Source organism: Engystomops pustulosus, chromosome 8, assembly GCF_040894005.1.
Source record: "Engystomops pustulosus chromosome 8, aEngPut4.maternal, whole genome shotgun sequence".
Lineage (NCBI taxonomy): Eukaryota > Metazoa > Chordata > Amphibia > Anura > Leptodactylidae > Engystomops > Engystomops pustulosus.
This window is the reverse complement of record NC_092418.1, coordinates 28,807,774-28,828,710: the sequence shown is the minus strand read 5'-3', so window position 1 is coordinate 28,828,710 and position 20,937 is coordinate 28,807,774. Positions and strand designations below refer to the sequence as shown.

Genomic DNA, 20,937 nt, shown 5'->3' with positions numbered 1-20,937 from the left:
TGCTACCAGGCACGGCCCCCTTCATGCCCTTCCACATCCATTTGGAGTGGAAGTGACAAAATAGGGAAACTAGTCACAACTCCTGCCTGTGCACCAGGAATTGTGACTATTTCAGGTGGTACATACAAAGAGACTGAGAACTGTAGAGCTGTAGGGATATTACAGGGGGCTGTAAGGACATTACAGGGGGCTGTGAGGGACATTACAGGGACCTTGGGGACATTACTGGCAGCTGTGAGGACATTGCAGGAGGTTGTAGGGGACATTACTGGGCACTGTAGGGGACTTCTTAGTGTGGGCTGTAGAGAACATTATTGGCGGCTCTGGGGACATTACAAGGGGGCTTTGGGGAACTTCTTAGTGGGGTCTGTGGGGGACATTATATACTGGGGGATGGGAGGACATTACTGGGGGCTGTGGGGGATATTACTTAGTGTTGCTATTATTGAGTGCTCCTTTATTTGGGCATGATTAGGCCGGCATAATTTTAGGATCACATTGAGGGCACAAATGTGGGGGTGGGCAAAGGTATTAAACAGGTATTCCAGGAATCAGCATAATTCATATACAAATGGGTCCTTAAAATAGAAGCTAATGTGTAATTAGTTGTTATTTAAAATTTTGCTCCCCTTAGCAGAAAAATGCTGCGGACATAGACTGTAAAGAAGAATTAAAATGCTACCGGCCCTTTAATCGGTCGGTTGATTTTCTCCGCACGGAGATGACACAGGACAGAAGATGTCACATGTCCACATCACATGTCCTGCAATTGCCTGGTCAGGTCATGTGATCACCACTACGTTTGGCTGTTGTCGGTTGGTTGCAGTGCATCCAGTATGGCCAGTGTTGTAGTAATGGCAGTTACACATTATTACTATGGTAGCAGAGTAAGAAAACCTGTTACATCATCACTGGGAGAAGAGCATAAGAGGTGGGAGGAGTTACTGAGGACTAAAGGATCATGGGACTTGTAGTTTCCAGTGGCGGCCATCTTGGTGATAACTCTGCATACTTTAGAGAGACCATAAAATTTTGTGAATCTAAAAATCTAATTATTTAAGCTCCATTTTGTGACTAATGACATTGAGTGTTCTTACATTCATTTATTTATAGCATCATGGGTTTTCAGACATTCATATTCCCGTAACACCCTTATATAGTGTAGATTGCATTCTTACTTGTTAGTTAAAGTGGAGTGGAGCCATGAGGCGCTACGTCATGCTCATTCACATATTTTTATAAATTTCTTTTCTACTGAATACCGAAGTCCAGAAAGTAAGAAAAAACGGTGCCAGCAATCCCTAATGGTAACGAGCCTGCTTGTGAGGACAGTCTACCACCAATAATCTTATGGTAGGTGTCCTTTAATCGCAATAATTTACAAATCACATATATCCAGTCTATTTCCAGTCATATTTCTTGTATATCCAGTCTAAGGCTTATATAACAAAGTATATAGATAGTAGAGACATTGTATGCTGCCAGCTGGTGTTGCATGCTCCTGTGTTTGCTCTGTACAGACTCACCTGAGTGTGCAAATACGAGATATTAAAGTAATATCTCTGTAAACATAAATATTTTTTTGCTTGGGGCATAACGGTTACAGACTGTTCCGATTAATTGTTAGATAATAATTTAAATAAATATTAAGTTCATGCTTAAAGAACCCTTTCATTGGAGAGAAGTTAAAGAGGTTGTAAAGTAGTGTGAATACTAAGCTGAGGCCGGACTCCAATGAAAATGAATGGATAGAACTGCCCATGCGCTGCCAACTCTCCATTTACAGGAGGACAGAAGTTAGAGGACCACCGCTATCAAGGTAGGTGTGCGACCTGTGGGCCACATTTATCAGGGCTTGTGTTCCATGAAATCCGGCACAATTCCTGGAACACAGTCAGAAACTGAGACCATTCAACCTTTTGCGCCACCTTCATGCCAACTGGGCTTGGATGGGTGTAAAGAGTGAGTGGTCTGCGGCAGAGTGGGCTGGCAGAATGGGCTGGCGCTTCCCATGTAGTGCATATAGCTATTGTATGGCAGTGCATCACACCTGCCTGCCGGGATTTATCAGAATGTTGGGCGGGGGGCACCATCATAAAGCCGGTGTGGCAGCCGGGGCTTGGTAAGACTACTAGGTATTTGGCCTACTCCTCCAGACTTAGCTAGTTTAGAGCGGCACTCAGCCCACAGAGAAGAAGAGAGGAGAGGACTACTGCAGGGTAAGGCTCCTTTCACAGGAACGGATGCTACACCCGGGCTAGGACCCAGGCCGGGGTAAATTTACGTGCCCCTGGATATGTTCACAAATGGGAACACATAACAGAAAAACTGAAATTCTCCCATAGGAGTTGTAACAGATACAAATGGGTCCTTAACGGAATCCATATAGTTCTAGCAAATAATAGTCTGTCCTGCATATTTGCCGTAACTAAGATGGGAAGTATAAAAGCATGACCTCTGCTCCATTATAAGATGTATGGTTGTGACACATAAGTAAATTTGCTAACCCTGCGTCCTTTAAAATAAGCAGGAGGTGTAACTCTACTACTCAGACCTTTGCACCTTCTTTATGTGCAGATCTTCATTGAGAATTCCCTAGATTTAACCCAATTGTGTGTTATACTCTTGTCTATATTTCTAGAAAAAAAAAAACTTTCAATCCAAGGCCGGATGAATTATGCTCGGCATCCCAAGAATACTGTAATATACTGTTCTACACTGTACTGTAGTATGAAATGCATAAGCAAATGCTGCCACATTGGGGGACATGTATTATCGCATCTGCGCCAAAAAAATGCCAGGATTTGAATGTTTTTTTGGCAGAGAACTGTTGCGGATCATTTATAATGAGGTTGAGCCAGAAAGAACAGATGTTTCCGACAATCCCGACACCTCCGTCTTTTTTTGGGCGTGGCCTAACGTTTCCACATTATCCTCCACATTAATGTGCATTTTGTCTGCATTTTTAGGTGCAATTTTTGCCGCAGGATAGACCAGGAAAAAATTGGTCAGATAGCAAAATTAAGGCGCAGTCCATGTAAGATTTTGGTGCACATCTCATTGATGTCAGCATTTTTATGGCGCCCGACTGATCAGTTCCGTCTACCCATTAATTACTAACAGCCGTGCACCACTTAAATACATCGGGCTGTGCTTTGCAAAGACTGATCTCCGATGCCGACAGACATGCTTGCACCACAATTAGTAAATCCCCCCATAGTGCTCTAATATTACAAATATACAATGGCCAATAGATCTACAGAATATGAGGGATTCTAATAATAATGTTTACAAATTCTACTACACAAAACTAATTTTTTTAATCCAAACTGCCCCTTTCTTACTTTCTTATTTTTCTTTGTTTCTTGACTCTTGCCCTTAACTGTCACCCCTGGGGAGATGTCCATGGGTCGTATTTTAGTAACTTATTTACTGGATTTACAAATACTCACCTGAAAATGTATGGAAATAAGATCTAACAATATATCGAAATAGCAGAAATACTGGTGCACATTTACCCGTCTGGAGGAGTTTACAGAAAGTGCATTGTCCGTGTATAACGCACTGTGCCGCCATTCACTAAGATCGTGCGTCCAATTTCCTGCATGTGTCGCTTCCCCGCTCAGGTCCCTCGGAGTTCACCATCTTCTTCCTGGTGCATGTAAGTGCTTGATCTTGCGACACAAATTGAAAGTTAAATCCCATGCTCAGTCCGAATCAGTTGGATCGTCCAACGGCTCGCCCCCGGATATCTGTCACATGAAAGGATGCGCCACAATCTGATTGCGTGCGAAACCATCCCGGTGCAAACCCCTGTTAAATACCTCTCAAACCTGCGCAGATCCTGAAAACAGCGAACAAACCAACAAAAGTGCGATCCGCTGCCCTTAGTAAATAAGCCCCACTATGTCACCTTATTCCACTTATCTGTACATTGTCCATGGCAGATATTTTGGATCCCTTGCCACAAAAATATATGTATTTAAATGTATGTAAAACTTTATAAATTTTATTAAGCAAAGCAAAATAAATAAAAACTGTTCTTTAAAAAAAAACGATTGAAGCCTATTAGAGGTATTTGAGGTCCGAAATTGAGAAATAGCGCTGTACTATAATGGCTGCACAGACGATTGTGTGGCCATTGCTCAGATCCCCACCTGTCAGGCACAGCGAGACACCTACAAAGGGAGGAAGGAAAGGTAATTTACCGTCGCTGCCTCTCCATCACAACATCCACAGCGCTCAGAAGAGCATAAAACACAATGCAGACACCAGCTATGCTACAATTACAGGAAAGAAATACAGAAATACAGGAAATATATCTAGACACATATATTTATACACTTTATACTTGTTTATACCAATTTTCAGACATCTTATTAGGTAATTTTAAGATGCTCATGGCCCTAGCATTACTTTTTCCAGTTTCCCCCATACATAGAATTGAGCTGTTGTATCTAATTTTCCAATAAACTTACCCTTTCCTTGGAGTTCACAGAAAGTGCATTGTCCAACGATAATGCACTGTGGCGTGATTCACTAAGATCGTGCATATGTTGCTCCCCGCTCAGGTCCGCCGGAGTTCACCTTCTTCCTGGTGCATGTAAGTGCTTGAAAATTTGAATCTTAACCCCTTCCCGACATGTGACGTAATAGTACGTCACATGTCGGGTCCCGGTACATGGAGAGGGCTCGCGGACCGAGCCCTCTCCATAGCCGGAAAGTCTTTGCTGCATATTGCAGCAAAGGCTTACCGGTAACACCCGCGATCGGTGCCAGCACCGATCGCGGGTGTTTTAACGCTGATCGCCGGCGGCACCTTTGCGCGGGCGCCGCCATCTTTCCGTGGATCGTCGCTCCCCGTGACATCATCGGGGAGCGGCGATCCGTGGCCATGGTAGGTAGCATCAGGTCTCACAAAGACCCGAAGCTACTTCGGGTTAACCCATCATTACAATGTGCTGTCAGCACATTGTAATGTATAAGTAGTAAAATCCCCATATACTGCCATACTGTAGTATGGCAGTATATGATAGGATCGTACAGACTCTGAAAAATAGTAAAAATAAAAATAAAAAAAGTTAAAAAAAAAAATTATAATAAAAAAACCTAAAAATTCAAATCACCCCCCTTTCCCTAGAATTGATATAAATATAAATAAACAGTAAAAATCATAAACACATTAGGTATCGCCGTGTCCAAAAATGCCCGATCTATCAAAATATGATAACGGTTTTTCACTGCGTTTAACCCCGTAATGGAAAATCACGCCCAAAGTCGAAAATGGCACTTTTTTGCAATTTAAAAAAAAATTTAAAATTCTATAAAAAGTGATCAAAAGGTAGTACAGTCCTAAAAATCATACCATTGTAAACGTCATCAAAATCTGCAAAAAATTGACACCACCCACAGCTCCGTACACCAAAGTATGAAAAAGAAGATGGCAAAATCCCCCAAAAAAATGTTGTACAGGAGGTTTTAATTTTTTTAAATGTATGAAAACATTATAAAACCTATACAAATTTGGTATCCCCGTAATCGTACCGACCCAAAGAATAATGTAGACATGTCATTTGGGGAGCTCAGGGAAATCCGTAAAATCCAAGCCCACAAGAATAAGGCACAAATGCGTTTTTTTACCAATTTCACTGCATTTGGAATTTTTCCCCCGCTTCCCGGTACACGGCATGGAATATTAAATACCACCATTTTGAAGTGTAATTTGTTACGCAGAAAATAAGCCGGCACACAGCTCTGTACATGGAAAATTTAAAAAGTTACAGATTTTTGAATGTAGGGAGTGAAAAATGAAACCGCAAAATCGAAAAAGCATAGTACATACACTGAAAGGACACATGGAGAAGCTGTTTCCCAAGGGTGGAGGGGAACTGCTCCTTTCCCGCCCCTCCCATTTGGCAACTGCCTAGTCACACAGCAGATGCTAATGAAAGGTACAATATAACATATCTTTTTTTCTGTAAAACCTATTTTTTATACAAAAACACTTTGGCAGTGTATGTACTATGCTCTGTGGGGACTGGGGGAGTGCTAAAAATGGGTCTCCTGGTGACAGGTTCCCTATAAATCCCGCGCTGAATTCTGAATCTGACGGCACTCCCCCCAATTTAAGTCCGTGAAAGCCAGAGCAGCTGCGCCACAATCTGATCGCGTGTGACACAATCCCAGACAAACCCCTGTTAAATACCTGTGAAAGCCATGCAAAGCCGGCGAACAGTCCAACTAATGTGCGATCCGTGACCCTTAGTAAATAAGCCCCACATTTGTGGTGCTAAGCTGCACTACAGCCACTCCGGTCCCTGGAAATCCAGCTACCCCCCTGTACTGCAGTCAGGCCCTTGTGGGGTAACATCGCAAATCTACCATGATAAAGAGATATTACATACATTGAGCTGCTGTAGCAAAGTATAATAGAGGTATTCCCCAAATACAGGCAGTCCCCGGGTTATGTACAAGATAGAGTCCGGAGGTTTGTTCTTAAGTTGAATTTGTATGTAGGTCGAAACTGTATATTTTATAATTGTAGATCCAGACAAAAAAAATTTTGGCCCCAGTGACAATTGGAGTTTAAACATTTTTTGCTGTAATGGGACCAAGGATTATCAATAAAGCTTCATTACAGACACATTACAGCTGATCATTGTAGTCTGGGACTAAAGTAAAGCATCCAGAGACTTCACCAGAGGTCAGAGGGGTCTGTCTGTAACTATGGGTTGTCTGTAAGTCGGGTGTCCTTAAGTAGGGTACCGCCTGTATACAGTATATAGAGCTGCTGTATCAGAGTATAATAGAGGTATTCACCAAATATACAGTATATAGAGCTGCTGTATTAGAGTATAATAGAGGTATTCACCAAATATACAGTATATAGAGCTGCTGTATCAGAGTTACCATGATAGAGGAATCCACCACACACAGAGCTAACTCCATAACTATGTCTTGCCTCATAAAGATAAATAAAAGGGTTAAACAAAGGGTTAAAGTTAAAGAGTGTTCATAGCTAAAAGACAAAGCTTATTCTCCATAAATATTTCTCTCGGAACTATCCCGATCATTACAATAAATCACACAGATGTGTGAATGTTTAACAAGGCAAAACAAGGGTAAGAAAAGCTCCAAAACATCCAATGATTAGAAGTGAAATGCCGGGGAATGGCCTCAGTAGAAGAGTCATAATTCTATGCCAATCAATAGACGAGGGCATTTAACCTCATCAATCTGTGTCCCGAACCCAATCATTTGTAGTAATGTGGGGGAGGGGGTGGGGGTATAATCGAAGGCCGGGTAATGCTATCTAAACTTCTTTCTGGAAGTCAGGTTATAGTAATTTGATTCTGTGTGATTTATTATCCAGCGGCTCGGCTGTAGGATGAGCATCCATCTATTGTTATGGGTAAGGAATTATGCAGAGCTGATACTGCGTTACTGTGTAATATGATGAAGACCTTCCAGCTCTCAGGCCTTTATCATTGCTAATCAGGCCTTATGGGAGCGATCCAACCGTGGATTTATGGAACTTGTGCTGGAAATCTCCTTGGAGGACATCTATGAGGGCTTGCAAAATCCGTGTTTTTGGGGGACAAATCATGCAGTGATTTACACTGGGATGCTAGATTGTGGCGCAAGGGGTTAATGAATTGGTGCACGACCGAAAACAGTTCCGAACTGTCTCGACGTTTAAGATGTAATAGAACCTGGTAGAGCGGCTTTTAGTCGGTGCGACAAAAATTGTGGCAAAAAAGTGTCGGAAAGTGTTGGAAAAGGAGCAATATTGTGGCACCTCCACTCCATAAATATGGTGCACATGGGCAAGCAAGGGAAAGAATTACCAAAAAATTACTGGAGCAAAGCCAATTATAAATGTCCCCCATTGCAGGGTCGGCTCCAAGTTTCAGTAGGCCCCTGGACTACAAAGTCGCCATAGGCCCCTTTGCAGGTGGTAACTATTCAGAAACTTAAACAGTTTCCTGTTTCCTAAATTATTCCCCAGTTTTCATCCCAAATAGCCCCCTCATGGTTATTTTATATACGTATAGCCCCCTCATGGTTTTTTTTATATACATATAGCCCCCTCATGTTTATTTTATATAAAGCCCCCCTCACCACCATGGATTCCTTATATACAGTCCTATGTGGGCCCCTCCAGGAGCCCTGGGCCCTGGCACCGGCCCTGCCCCATTGTCTTGCAAACTTCCAGACATTGCAATTATTCCCCCCCTTTTCGGCACCTCCAAGCCAAGTGTCAAAAAGGACAATGCAGAGAATTTATTAAGACTGATAGCATCTTGCGCCAGTCTGGATCTTCCCCCGTCGCTGCACAGTGCATGGTTCCGGATCCAGATGAATTCTAAGCCAGGTTGTGCCTGGTGTAGAATTGTGCCATAACCTGTGCCAGGATCAGGGGCGTAACTTTAGGGGCTGCAGAGGTTGCGATCGCACCAGGGCCCAAGAAGTTTAGGGGGCCCTTATGGTGTCACTTTCCCATATGAGAAGACTATTACTATAAACCATACATTATAGTTGAGGGGCCTGGCACAGACTTTGCACTTGGGCAAATCAGCTTCTAGTTACCCCACTGGCCGGAAGGTCACCTGGCAAAGAGGTGGCGTAAATGGGAAAATGTTGCAATTCTTTGCCATAGGATCGTCAGAAGTTGAGCGTCAGTGCTCCCGGATTTCAGGGAGTCATAACCAGACACTGAGCCGGATACACCTGTCGGGTGCCCTGCAGCTATTTGACACATAAATCCTAAAGAAGGAAATATCAAGACTAGTCTTGTGAAGTCAGAGCCAGAAGGATTATGTGTGTTGTACCACTTTCAGAGGGTAGAGTTTATGGAACAGTTAGTTTCACTGAAGAGAACTGTACAACCGGTCTTCTGGCATTTGAAAAACATGGCTGCTTCCTTTAGTAAACAGCGCCACCCCTGAACATTGGTGGTGAGTGGTATTGCAACTGATCTCCATTCATCTCTATGCAGGTGAGCTGTAGTACCAGCATCAACCAGCGTGAGGTGTGGCACAGTTTATGGATGAAGGTGGCCATTTTATCAAATACCAGATAACCTATTTATCCGAGTCATGACGCAGCCGGAGGTCGGAGCCTAATAGTTCAGTATTTTGGCAGCAGGTCAGAGGTGCATGGAAGCAAATGTGCTGTCCAATAGTCTTGGGAAGAAACCTAGAATTTGGGATACTGAAAAAGTTTTCAGTACACAAACCCTGTGGTTGCCGCTTGCCTAACCCCATCCCATCAGCTTCCCATAATATATAATACCAACCTTATACCCTTACTGGTCCACATACCACATAACATCACAGTAATTGGCCCCCACCTACTATAATGCCCTCTAATGTGACCCACCAACTGTGTGTAGCCCCTTACTTTTAATACACCCTTTAGCTTCCACTTATAATCCTTTCCTTTTTCACCCCACTCAAAATGTCCCCTTTTCTGTTGCCCCCCTGTTTATAATTCCTCCTTTCTGAAGCACTCCCTATATAGTTCCTTTCCTGTCGCCCCATTTATAATACACCCCCATCTCTATATTGCTTCTTTTACTGTTTACCCCTCCAACACACACATTTCTTCCCTTTCCTTTCTTCAGCTCATATTACCAACTATGGGGGAGATTTACCAGAAGTGTCTGAGAGCTAAACTGTTCTAATTGCCCATGGCAACTAATCATAGCTCAGCTTTCATTTTCCCACAGCATTTTATAAAATGAAAGCTGAGCTCTGATTGGTTGTCATGGGTAACTAGAACCATTTTACCTCAGACGCTTCTGATAAATCTCTGTGCATGTCTCTGTGCATGTATTAAACTGTATGTCTCTCCGGTTGATGTGGTGCCAAAGATGAGATAAAAACAATAGGGGCACAGTCCTTTAAACCGGACCATCACAGCTTGGATTAGAGGCAGACACATTGGGGGAGATTTATCACAAGAGTCTAAGAACAGAACTGTTATAATTCCTCATGGCAACCAATAAAATCTGAGCTTTCATTTTCCTACAGCTGTTTATAAAATTAAAGCTGAGATCTGATTGGTTTCCATGAGTTGCCAGAATGGTTCCTCTCTCAGTCTACTGATAAATCTCCCCCGAAATCAACTTAATACTGTGGTGCTCAGAAGTACAGTATAGCAATCAGGGGCATAACTACAGCGGTAGCAGCCATAGTAGCCGCTATGGGGACAGCAGTGTCAGGGGGCTCCGTCATCCAAACTGATGTATATACGGTGTCTGTATACACTGTATGTGAGTATGTTGCATATGGCACCGTATGTGTATATGCACATGAGTGTATTTATATGTGATTGTAACTCGCATGTGTGAGTATACTAATATGTATATTTTTTAAGTGGGAAGAGGGGCCCCATGCAGTAGCCTGCTAGGGGGCCCTGTCTCTCCTAGTTACGCCACTGATAGCAATAGAAATAGAAGTAATCTTATGAGCATGAAGACAACTGCAGCACTCGATGAAAAGTCCACAATCTTTATCCAAAAGTCCCTCAGCATCTAAAAGTGACTCATCTCAGGAAAAAAGTGACTCTTCTCACTTCATTTGCATAGAACTTTGCATGAGAATTTTTATTTAGTTTTTACCTAAAAGAGGGAATTCTAGAGAGGATTTTTTCATACTCTACTTAAAGGGTTAGTAGTTTAATGGGGCAAGTTTTGGTGACGGAGTCCCTTTAAGACAATTTAGAGCACTACCGAGGCTACGAGAGAGTGAGTGCAGAGCTTGTTAGGTGCCTTCCCTGTGATGATGATGTTGCAACAGTGTTCCATCAGTAGACTAAGTTTTCCGAATTCTGGTGACATTATTAGACATTTTTGGGAATTCTACATTATAGAATGTGTATTGGACAACACAGAATAATGGGGCAGATTTATCAAGCTGTCTGAAAGTCAGAATATTTCTAGTTGCCCATGGCAACCAATCACAACTCAGCTTTCATTTTACCAGTGCTCATGAATATTTTAAAGGGGAGCTGTGATTGGTTGCCATGGGCAACTAGAAATATTCTGACTTTCAGACAGCTTGATAAATCTGCCACAATGAGTCTCAGTATAGAAATCTGTGCACAGTGGCTAAATGTAGCGCACCAACCACCTAGCCATCTAATCTAATGGGATTAAGCCGCATTGGCAGAAATGAAAGGCGCGCTTTAAAAATGCATTAGCGGGCTCCTGTCTGCTCGCGTGTTCATCCATAATTGACAAGTACATATCTCCCGAGAAGATTTTCATATTTGAACCAGTGAACACGTTCGGCATAGTGTTCTAAAACAAACGTGAAATTCACAATGAATGTTTTATCACAAGATGAAAAAAAAAAAAAAAACGAAGCGAGACGCAGAGAAAAAGGCATCCGGGGGATCATTCTAATCTACTGCGTAACCCGGAAATCTAAAGCCCGCTAATGCCGATCCACAAGACGGGATCACAATATAATCTCCCTGTGTGTAATGAAGCCTATTCCCAGTCTCAAGTAAGAAAGGGGATAAAAAAAAAGAGCTTAAACACGTGTGAATTAGATTTTTTTTATGTATGAATATGGAAAAAAATGATAACAAAAATGTATTTCTTAAAGGGATAGTTCACTTAGTTGTCAGTCGCCTCGTTTAATATTCTATGACCACAGGAACGACTAAAAAGTAACCATTTTTTGAGGAGAAGAATCATATTTTGTAAAAAAAAAAAAAAAAAAAAACCTGATTTCCATTTATAGGGATCTTTGAATCCTGATCATATTTCGCCATCTAGAGGACATATTGAAAATGACAGGTGTGAAAAGTATTGTTACAGTTTTGCAACTTTGCAATAAAGAAATAGGTGAGGCGATGGGGCACATTTACTTACCCGGTCCTGTCGCGATCCTGCTGTGCGTTGTCCGATGATGATTCGGATCTGCCGCAATTCACTAAGCTTGTGCGCCTGAGTTCCTGCATCTGTCACTTCCGCGCTGAGGTCCGCCGGAGTTCACCTTCTGCATGTGAGTGCGTGTCACAAATCCTTTTTTAAATTCTGCGGTTTGTCCGAATCCGTTGGGTTGCCCGGTTTCTGATGCCCGTGCAAGCCGGCACCGATGCGCCAAAATCCGATCGCGTGTGGGAAAATCCCGGGGCAATTCGGCGCAAAGCGGAAATCGACGGGAACCCGACAAAAATGAGTCCGACGGACCCTTAGTAAATGAGCCCCAATGTCTACAAAGAGGAATTAATTTTGGGGTTGGAGAGCGGGGAGTCCAACCTACAGCTCAGTATGCTTATGGGGGGTCCTTATGAGAAGTATATAGTATATACATATTTTACAGATTGGGGATCAGTAGCTTTAGGTTATTCAGTGCACAGGTATGTCCTAAGTAGGGAATTGCTTGCAGACAAATATGGGGGATATACGAAATGTATTTGAAACATTACATTGGGAATTGGGATAGGGGGTATGTAATGTGAGTGCGATGCAATCATTCCTCCCAAACCTTACAGATTCGGGAGGCAGGGCAGGAGACATTACACAGTGAGAGTCTACAGAAAGAAGGCATTACTATCAGGAGAGACTCGTAAGGGATTTTTGGTCCTTTGGGCAGTACATTGAAAGGACATTCTCCTTTAAGCGATTTCTGGTTTATTTAAAGAAAATCTACCATCAATATCCATCATGATAAACCCCGGACACTCACTCATAGATCCAGGCACTGTGACCGTGGTGATCTTCTTATATTTGTCATCCATGGCCTCCTTCCTTCTATAATTAACTTTTAAAATTATGCTAAGAAGATCTCTGGGGGGAGAAGTTAGGAGCCCATTTGTGTTGCAGCTTCACAGGCTGTTACACTGCCTCCCCCCACCCTGCTCCTCCTCAACACTTCCCTCTGCCCTTTGCCTTATATAATCTAACTGTTACTTTACATTCACAGGCTGTTACACTGGGTAGGAGCACTTCCCCCTCCCACTGGGTTCTGAAACTCCCTCTGCTGCTTTCAGGTTGCATCAGGCAGAGTGAGGGAGGAAGTGCTGAGGAAGCAGAGGGGCAGAGAGACAATGTAACAGCTTGCGAAGCAGCAGCCAGGGGAGGGGTTCTGGTAACACTCCACAGAGCCCTTCAGGCTCTTTACCTTAATCTTACAATCAGATTTTAGAAGGATGGAGGCCATGGATAACAAATATAAGATTACCACAGTCACGGTGCCTGGATATATGAGTAAGTGTTTATCATGATGGATTTTGATGGAAAAGTTTCCTTAACCGCTGATGATCTATCAACAGTAGCCCTCTGCTGCTGTCTCCATCTATAGCAAAGCCTTTTTCCAGCACAATTGCACACGGCTGATTGATGGAGATCCCAGCAGTTCCCCACCAATCAAATACTAGTGGGTGGGTCACTAGTAGTTAAATAGCCCAGAAAACCATTTAAAGTTGTAAAGATTTCAATATACACGGGGCAGATAGGCAAAGAATATAGCTCCAGATTATAGCTCCAAATTATAGCTTCAGATGATGGCATAATATACACTAAAAACTTCCTTAAAGTCTTTAAAACCGTTTTAGAGGCCTTTACCCATATAAAAATGGGGAGTGGCTTTTCAGGAGAGGGGTGTTGTCTTGGACAAATGGTCAAGGCCTAAATTGGCAATAATTTTACCAAATTTGGCCCAATATAAGATGTCTAGCCTATCTTCGCCTTGTTTTAGACTATCCAAAGGCACCGCGCCCGAGGATTATTTTTCCGTCCTCCTTACAAGTCTCACCCCTCCTCGATAGGACAATGTAAGTCCCAGTTGTCACGTCTCTTTCCTCCCGATAATATTTCAGGAGCCTGTTCTTTATTCTTGTTTCTTTTTAGTTAAAATTTGATTCATCCAAAACAGACAGAGGAGCGTCCTGGCCCTGTCTGCTGGATACACCAGTATGAGGATAAATGGATTCCTGCCCTTCACATTAGACCTTTCTTCTACTTGTAACCTCTGAAGACATTAGAGCTGGTGAATATGAGATTTACCTGGAGTCACGGAGAAGTAGATTACCTGCCAAACGTGATTTACACTCAGCTCATTTTGGGGGGAATGTCTTTTATATACATGAACTGAGAGCATCAGCGCGGCCCAAAAGTAGCTAAAAAAAGTGGTTAAAAATCCGAGACCACATTTACTTAGACTGATACCAGTCAGAGATAGAGTTAGTGAAGAAAAGTTGCATGAATCTAGTTCATGGGATGAAACTACTTATATGTTATTGTTTTCTAATCTGAATATCTAAATATAAAGTTTAATAACCTGTCCTTGTACTCTAATACACCAATACATCTGATCAAAGTTTTTCCTTTGGATATAATGCTGTAAAATAATCTGTAAGGAAACATTTTTACTCTCCCTACAGCACCTCCGCAGGGGAAATCAAGCATTGCACAAAATATTAGTCACTGAGATTAGTGTCCTGCCTATAGTGCTCTGGTGAAGGCTTGAATAGAGGGTAAACTGTGGATACATAGGGAAGGGGGGCGGATTATCACAGTTTGTCTTGTTACAGGCATTAATTTATTCACAATTCCCGGTATTGAGTGACTACTTCGCCCTCTTTGCTGGCTGGGCGGGGGTGGTGCCATGTTGTGCTTGGGCGGGGACAATTCGCGCCTGTACACTAGCTACACCCTGCACCAGGCCCGGGCAGAGACTATAGCGCTCTTCTATGCCTGCTTGGACCTGCCTTAGAGCAGGCACATCGATTGGGGAAAGAGCCACCTGCTAAGTCCAGCAGGAACCAAGGTGCAGGATGTGGGTCATACATTCCCTTCCCCAAAAGACTCCTTACTGGTGCTGGTGCTCAGTGCTGGCCCCAATATTATTTAGTTTATTTACTAAAGATATAGAAATTTGGATTACATAGTACAGGCAGTTCCTGGGTTATATACATGTTGTTGAATTTGTATGTAAGTCAGAACTGCATATTTTATAATTGTAACCCCAGCCAAAATTAGGATTAACAAATCTTCATTACAGACACCTCTGATACCTGTTATAGCTGATCATTCTAGCCTAGGACTAAAGTACAGTAAATTACCAACATCCAGAGCTTCGTTTGTAACTAGGGGTCGTCTGTAAGTCGGGTGTTCTAAAGTAGGTGACCGCCTGTATTGCTTTTTATTTTAACAGATGTCCCCAAGTTGTGTATCACAATGCAGCCTATGGAGGACGCCCATATGTTACAAGTCACCATGCGTCTTGTTTTTTTGGGAAAGCCACTTGGTTAATATGGTTTGATGTGGACATTGTAAGGTTATGTTCCCGAGGGCTAACTATTAGTAAGCTTTATGCCACATAAGGGTAAATCTAAGAGAGAAGGACAATTCATTTTGGTAGGAAGGATTTTAAAATATGTGTAGTGTTGTTTTGGCGCAGTTTGGGTACAAATGCAGTTTTGCGAATTTTTTTTTTTTTTGCGCCAAATGAACAGGACATAGACCCTGCTTTCACCAAATTCATTATTTGCATAGACTAGTTTTCACAATAGCACTAAATTCATGCTTTGCGGCTTTCCGTTTAGACGCAAGTTTTGGCGCAAATTGACGCCAGTCCCTACCATTGTCTATGTTCTGCGACTTTTGGTGGCTTTTTGCAACTTTTTTTGCAACTGTCACAAAAAAAGCCACAACGCATAAGTCACTGACAGCAGATTTATCAAAGGCCAAAGCCATTTATAATTAATCTGACCGCAGCAGAGTTCCAAAAACAAACATGAAGGTGTCATAAGAAGCTGCTTAATTATAAATGACCCCCATTTACTTTTGAGCAGAGACAATGAAGGAGACTTCTACAAAAATGGAGTAATCTGCAAAAATATATAAGTAGGTGTAAAAAAATCTGGTGAAATTGTGCTCAGTGTTGAACTACATCAAAAAATTAGGGGGTTGCTCTCAACATCTACAGAGGTGCCAATGGGTCACATTTATCATATGCACAGGCCTCTTGGAGAGCTGAGCTAGAGGGGCACTTCTATGGCAGGACTGAAGTGGGGCAGAATTGCACCCTAGTCTGCCTCTGAATGGGCAAGGACTATAGCCAGTGCACAGGCAGCAACACCCCTCTTCGGCCAACTGAGCTACCCGCTCTGTCATCTACCCACCCAACAGGCATAGATGGCGGATTAGTCACCATTCCTAGCTCTGTACCGGCAACTAAATCACAGCTTGTACGCCTGGCACAAGCCATAATAAATCGTCCTCCTCTCTATCATTAGAACTGGGTATCCCCACAATAGCTGAGCTCAGGAGAAGGGCACAGCAGGAACAGCAGAAGGCTTGAGGGAAAGTTTACAACATATTTCTTAAGAGTCAGAGGCCAGATAAAAGTGGCGCTGTTTATGTAAAAAATGGCGGCAATTTTAGAGGTTTTTTGAGTATATAGATAGTTTAGTGATGGAGATCATACAGTATATGACTCCTTAGGTCCGACAGGTGTATAAAATTGTTGTACAGAAAGTATTCAGATGTCTTTACATTTTTCATTACAGCCAATTGTCAAGATAAAAAAATGTCGTTTTTTTTTGCTCATTAATGTAAACTCTGTCCCCCATCTTGATAGAAAAAAAACAAAAATGTAGATATTTTGGCTAATTTATTAAATAGGAAAAACTGTAATTACATGGTGATAAGTATTCAGACCCTTTTCTGTGACACATATTTAACTCACATGCTGTCCATTTCCTTCTGATTCTCCTTGAGATGGTAAGCTGATTGGACTTCATTAGGAAAGGCTCACACCTGTCTATATAAGACCTTACAGCTCCCAGTGCGTGTCTAAGGTCTAAGGAGCTGCCCAAGGAGCTCAGAGACAGAATTCTGGCAAGGCACAGATCTGACCAAGGTTACAAAAGAATTTCTGCAGCACTCGAGGTTCCTAAGAGCACAGTGGCCTCCATAATTCTTAAATGGAAGAAGTTTTAGGCAACCAAAATTCTTCTTCGACTTGGCTGTCCATCCAAACTAAGCAACAGTGGGAGAAGAGCATTAGTGAGAGAGGCAAAGAAGTTCCACATACTCATCTATCACTGCAGCCTCCACCAGTCGGGGCTTTATCGCAGATTCTGCCAACGGAAGCCTCTCCTCAATGCAAGACGTATGAAAGCTGAATACAGTGTGCAAAACACATGAAGGATCCAAGACTATGAGAAATAAGATTCTCTGGTCTGATGAGACAAAGATTGAACATTTTGGTGTTAATTCTAAGGCTACATTCACACGAACGTATGGAGGACGTATATACGGCCGACGTATATACGGCCGATATACGTCCCCCATACACTCCTATGGGCGCACGGCACCCTACGGGAGCGGTACGGTGCAGCACACGTGCGGCACCGTACCGTTCCGTACCCAGGAAAAAGATAGGATATGTCCTATCTTTTCCCGTAATACGGCGCCGCGCGCCATAGGTTGCTATGGAGAGGGGCGGGGGTGAGCTGCGCTCACCTCCTCCTCCTCTCCCCGTACACTGCCGTTGCCCGCTACGGTACGGTACGGGCGGGCAACGGCAGTGTGAATATAGCCTAAGCAGCGCTGCTCATCACCAGGCCAAATACAATCCCAGCAGTGACACATGGTGGTGGCAGCAAAGGTTCAAGACAATGAGGGGCATTTATTATTTTTGATGCAGGATGGAGCTAGAACCACTCTATATTTTTCAGTGGGGTATAAGTTTGTGGTGCAAGGAATTAATAAATTATCTATTTTTTATTCTTATTTTTTAGAAATTGGCAATTTTTGCATCACAAAAGGCATCAAAAAACTTGTCAAAAATAGAAGTGCCAGAAAACTGGTGGATTAATAAGTTGCGCCAAAATTTTGCGCCCAAAAATAGAAACAAGTTGAGAGTGTCGGAAACCACCAATATTATGGTGCCGACACTTCATAAATTCAGGTGCAAGAGGCACAGAGAGAGGGGGGAAAAATGACTGCCAGTTTTCAGTTTGAAAGGCCATAATAAATCCCCCCCAGTGACCCTAAGGGTGATGCCACACATGGCGTTTTTGGTCCATTTTTAAGCATCCGTTTTTGTCCTTTTTGGACCATTTACCATGCATATGGCTGCCTACATCCTGTTTATCTATTAAGATGATTGGGAAAAACGGTCAAAAACGGATGCGTTTTTAAACAAAATGAAAACGCATGCTTAAAAACTTGTTAAGTAAATTGGCAAAAATATATGCATTTCTGCGTTTTTTTTTTTTTTTTTGTCAAGATGGGGGACTAGTGTACATTAATGAGCAAAAAAAAAGAACCTTTTTGATCTTACCTAGTGGCTGCAATGAAAAGAGTGAGAAATGTAAAGGGGTGTGAATACTTTTGGTACCCACTGTATATGACTTTCTTATACATCTGCTGCCGCATTGAATGAATGTAATATAAGAAGCAGCTGCACATCTTCTCCACCCGCTGCACACGTCTGATGAACCAGCAGGAAAACACGACGGCTTCTTCACAATCTGAGTCACTTTAATCAATGACACCTGTTTATGGCGGAGAGATGTAACAGTAACCACATGCTGCAGCCTTATAGAACAGGGGGACGCAGCAAACAATTAGTAACTAACAGCTACAAGTGCACCCAACAATTAGTGGGTGGTGGGTGGTAATACAGAGCATGAATCATACCAGGAGACTCAGAGAAAAACTTGGCGTATCAGATTTAGGAGAATGGTGGATCTATCTATCTATCTGTCTTTCTATCTATCTATCTATCTATCTATCTATCTACCTACTTTTAGAAAATTCAAACAGCACACGCTTGTCTTTCAAAGGAGAAGTTGGGTGCAAGCTTAGTAAGATCGGGCTCCAGATCCTCCAAGTAAGCAGCAGAAAATAAGCAGCACTCCAGGACGTAAGATGTCAGGTAGCAAAAAAGGTGTTGATCTTTATTCCATGTTTTAAGAGTACAATGAAGTACAGAAGCTTTGTCAACCTGACAGGCTTGACAAAGGCTCTCAGGAGCCGAAACGTTGCTTCTGTACTTCATTACTCTTAAAACATGGAATAAAGATCAACACTAGAGATGAGCGAGCACTAAAATGCTCGGGTACTCGTTATTCAAGACGAACTTTTCCCGATGCTCGAGTGCTCGTCTCGAATAACGAACCCCATTAAAGTCAATGGGAGACTCGAGCATTTTTCAAGGGGACCAAGGCTCTGCACAGGGAAGCTTGGCCAAACACCTGGGAACCTCAGAAAAGGATGGAAACACCACGGAAATGGACAGGAAACAGCAGGGGCAGCATGCATGGATGCCTCTGAGGCTGCTTAATCGCACCATTATGCCAAAATTATGGGCAACAGCATGGCCATGACAGAGTGACCGAATGAGGCTAGATAGCATCTAAAACATCCAATAATTGACCCTGACACTATAGGGGACGGCATGCAGAGGCAGCGGCAGCAGTGGCAGGCTAGAGAGTGTCATGGCGACATACCCTAAATGGACTCAGGTTTCACCAAAGGAGGTGAAATGATTTCCTATGTGAACAAAAGGTTGACGGTATATTTAGTCGATAACACAGCATGGTGGCGACATAGTGACCAAGTTCCATAACGTATCTGGTGAAACACCCTAAAAATGAGCCTGACACAGCTCTTTTGATAAGGGGACAACATGTGGAGGCAGCCATGGAGACGACTTCCATGATTAAGAGCGACAGTATGGGGCATTCATATTGCGCTGCTATGATTGCAACTTCAGGTCTCCAGCATGGCGGCGACAGATGGGCCGAGTTCCACTATGTATCTGGTGAAACACCTGAAAATTCTGCCTGACACAGCTCGTTTGATAAGGGGATGATGTGCTGCATATCCTCTCGTGCTCCAGCGTCTGGGGTATAGAGAGTTGAAATGAGACATTGGTGGACGCTGTGGAGGATCGTGGAGGCAAAATGGACAGGAAACAGCAGGGGCAGCATGCATGGATGCCTCTGAGGCTGCCTAATCTTGGGATGGAGCTGGCGGTCCACTGCCAGGCGAGATTTTGCCTGTCCAAGCCCCTGTCTCTCGGCTCCTCCCCACCCAAAATGGGCCTGGGGGCCAGAAGCGTTTACTTTGAAAAAATTATAATTTTCAAAGCAGGCCGGGTCGTTTGAATATTTCACCTAGGAATAATGGAATAGCATAGTGGTTCTATTTTTAATTGTTTTTACGGAAATGGTTCCATGATTAAGAGCGATAGTATAGGGCATCCATATTGCGCTGCTATGATTGCAACTTCAGGTCTCCAGCATGGCGGCGACAGATGGGCCGCGTTCCACTATGTATCTGGTGAAACACCTGAAAATTCTGCCTGACACAGCTCGTTTGATAAGGGGACGATGTATGGAGGCAGTGAACTAGTAGTAGATTAAAGGTGCTGCAGTTAAAACTATGTTAGTCGGATCTTGAGATGGAACTGGCGCTCCGCTGCCAGGCGAGCTTTCGCCAATCCAAGCCCCTGTCTCTAGGCTACTCCCCAAACAGCACTTCTAAGAACCTTTTGTATAAGATTAAGTGTAGTAGCGTTCTTATAAGTTTGGGATATGGCGGGTGAGGGGAATGTAAACAGATGCGCAAGAAGCGCTGAAATAATATCGGTAAATGATAAAAGTTTGCCAGTATATTTTGTGGATTACACAGCAGGGTGGCGACAAAGTTAACAAGTTTGTTGTGGAAGCCATGAAAACAACCCAAATTTCTGCCTGACACACCTCGTTTGATAAGGGGACGATGTATGGAGGCAGCTATATGGAGGACTTTTGGAGGTAGCAATGGAGACAACGTGTGGAGGCTGCTATGGAGACAATTTAATTTGGATAATGCCTGTATGTGGCAGTCCAAAAAAGTTTTCAAACCAGAGGAGCAGGTAGGTGGCCCTCCAGAAAAATTAAATAGATTGAGTGCCTGTA

General features: G+C 43.0%; 1 protein-coding gene across 1 annotated transcript in view; it reads left to right on the top strand.

Annotated features, from left to right (window-relative positions):
- Positions 1–1,268: 1,268 nt before the first annotated feature.
- FOXL3 (forkhead box L3) overlaps positions 1,269–20,937 on the top strand; it is a 38,717-nt gene continuing 19,048 nt past the window's right edge. Inside the window, exon 1 of the mRNA XM_072122577.1 lies at positions 1,269–1,353. Coding sequence (XP_071978678.1) covers positions 1,351–1,353 — 3 coding nt within the window. The 5' untranslated portion in view covers positions 1,269–1,350. The remainder of the gene's footprint in view (positions 1,354–20,937) is intronic.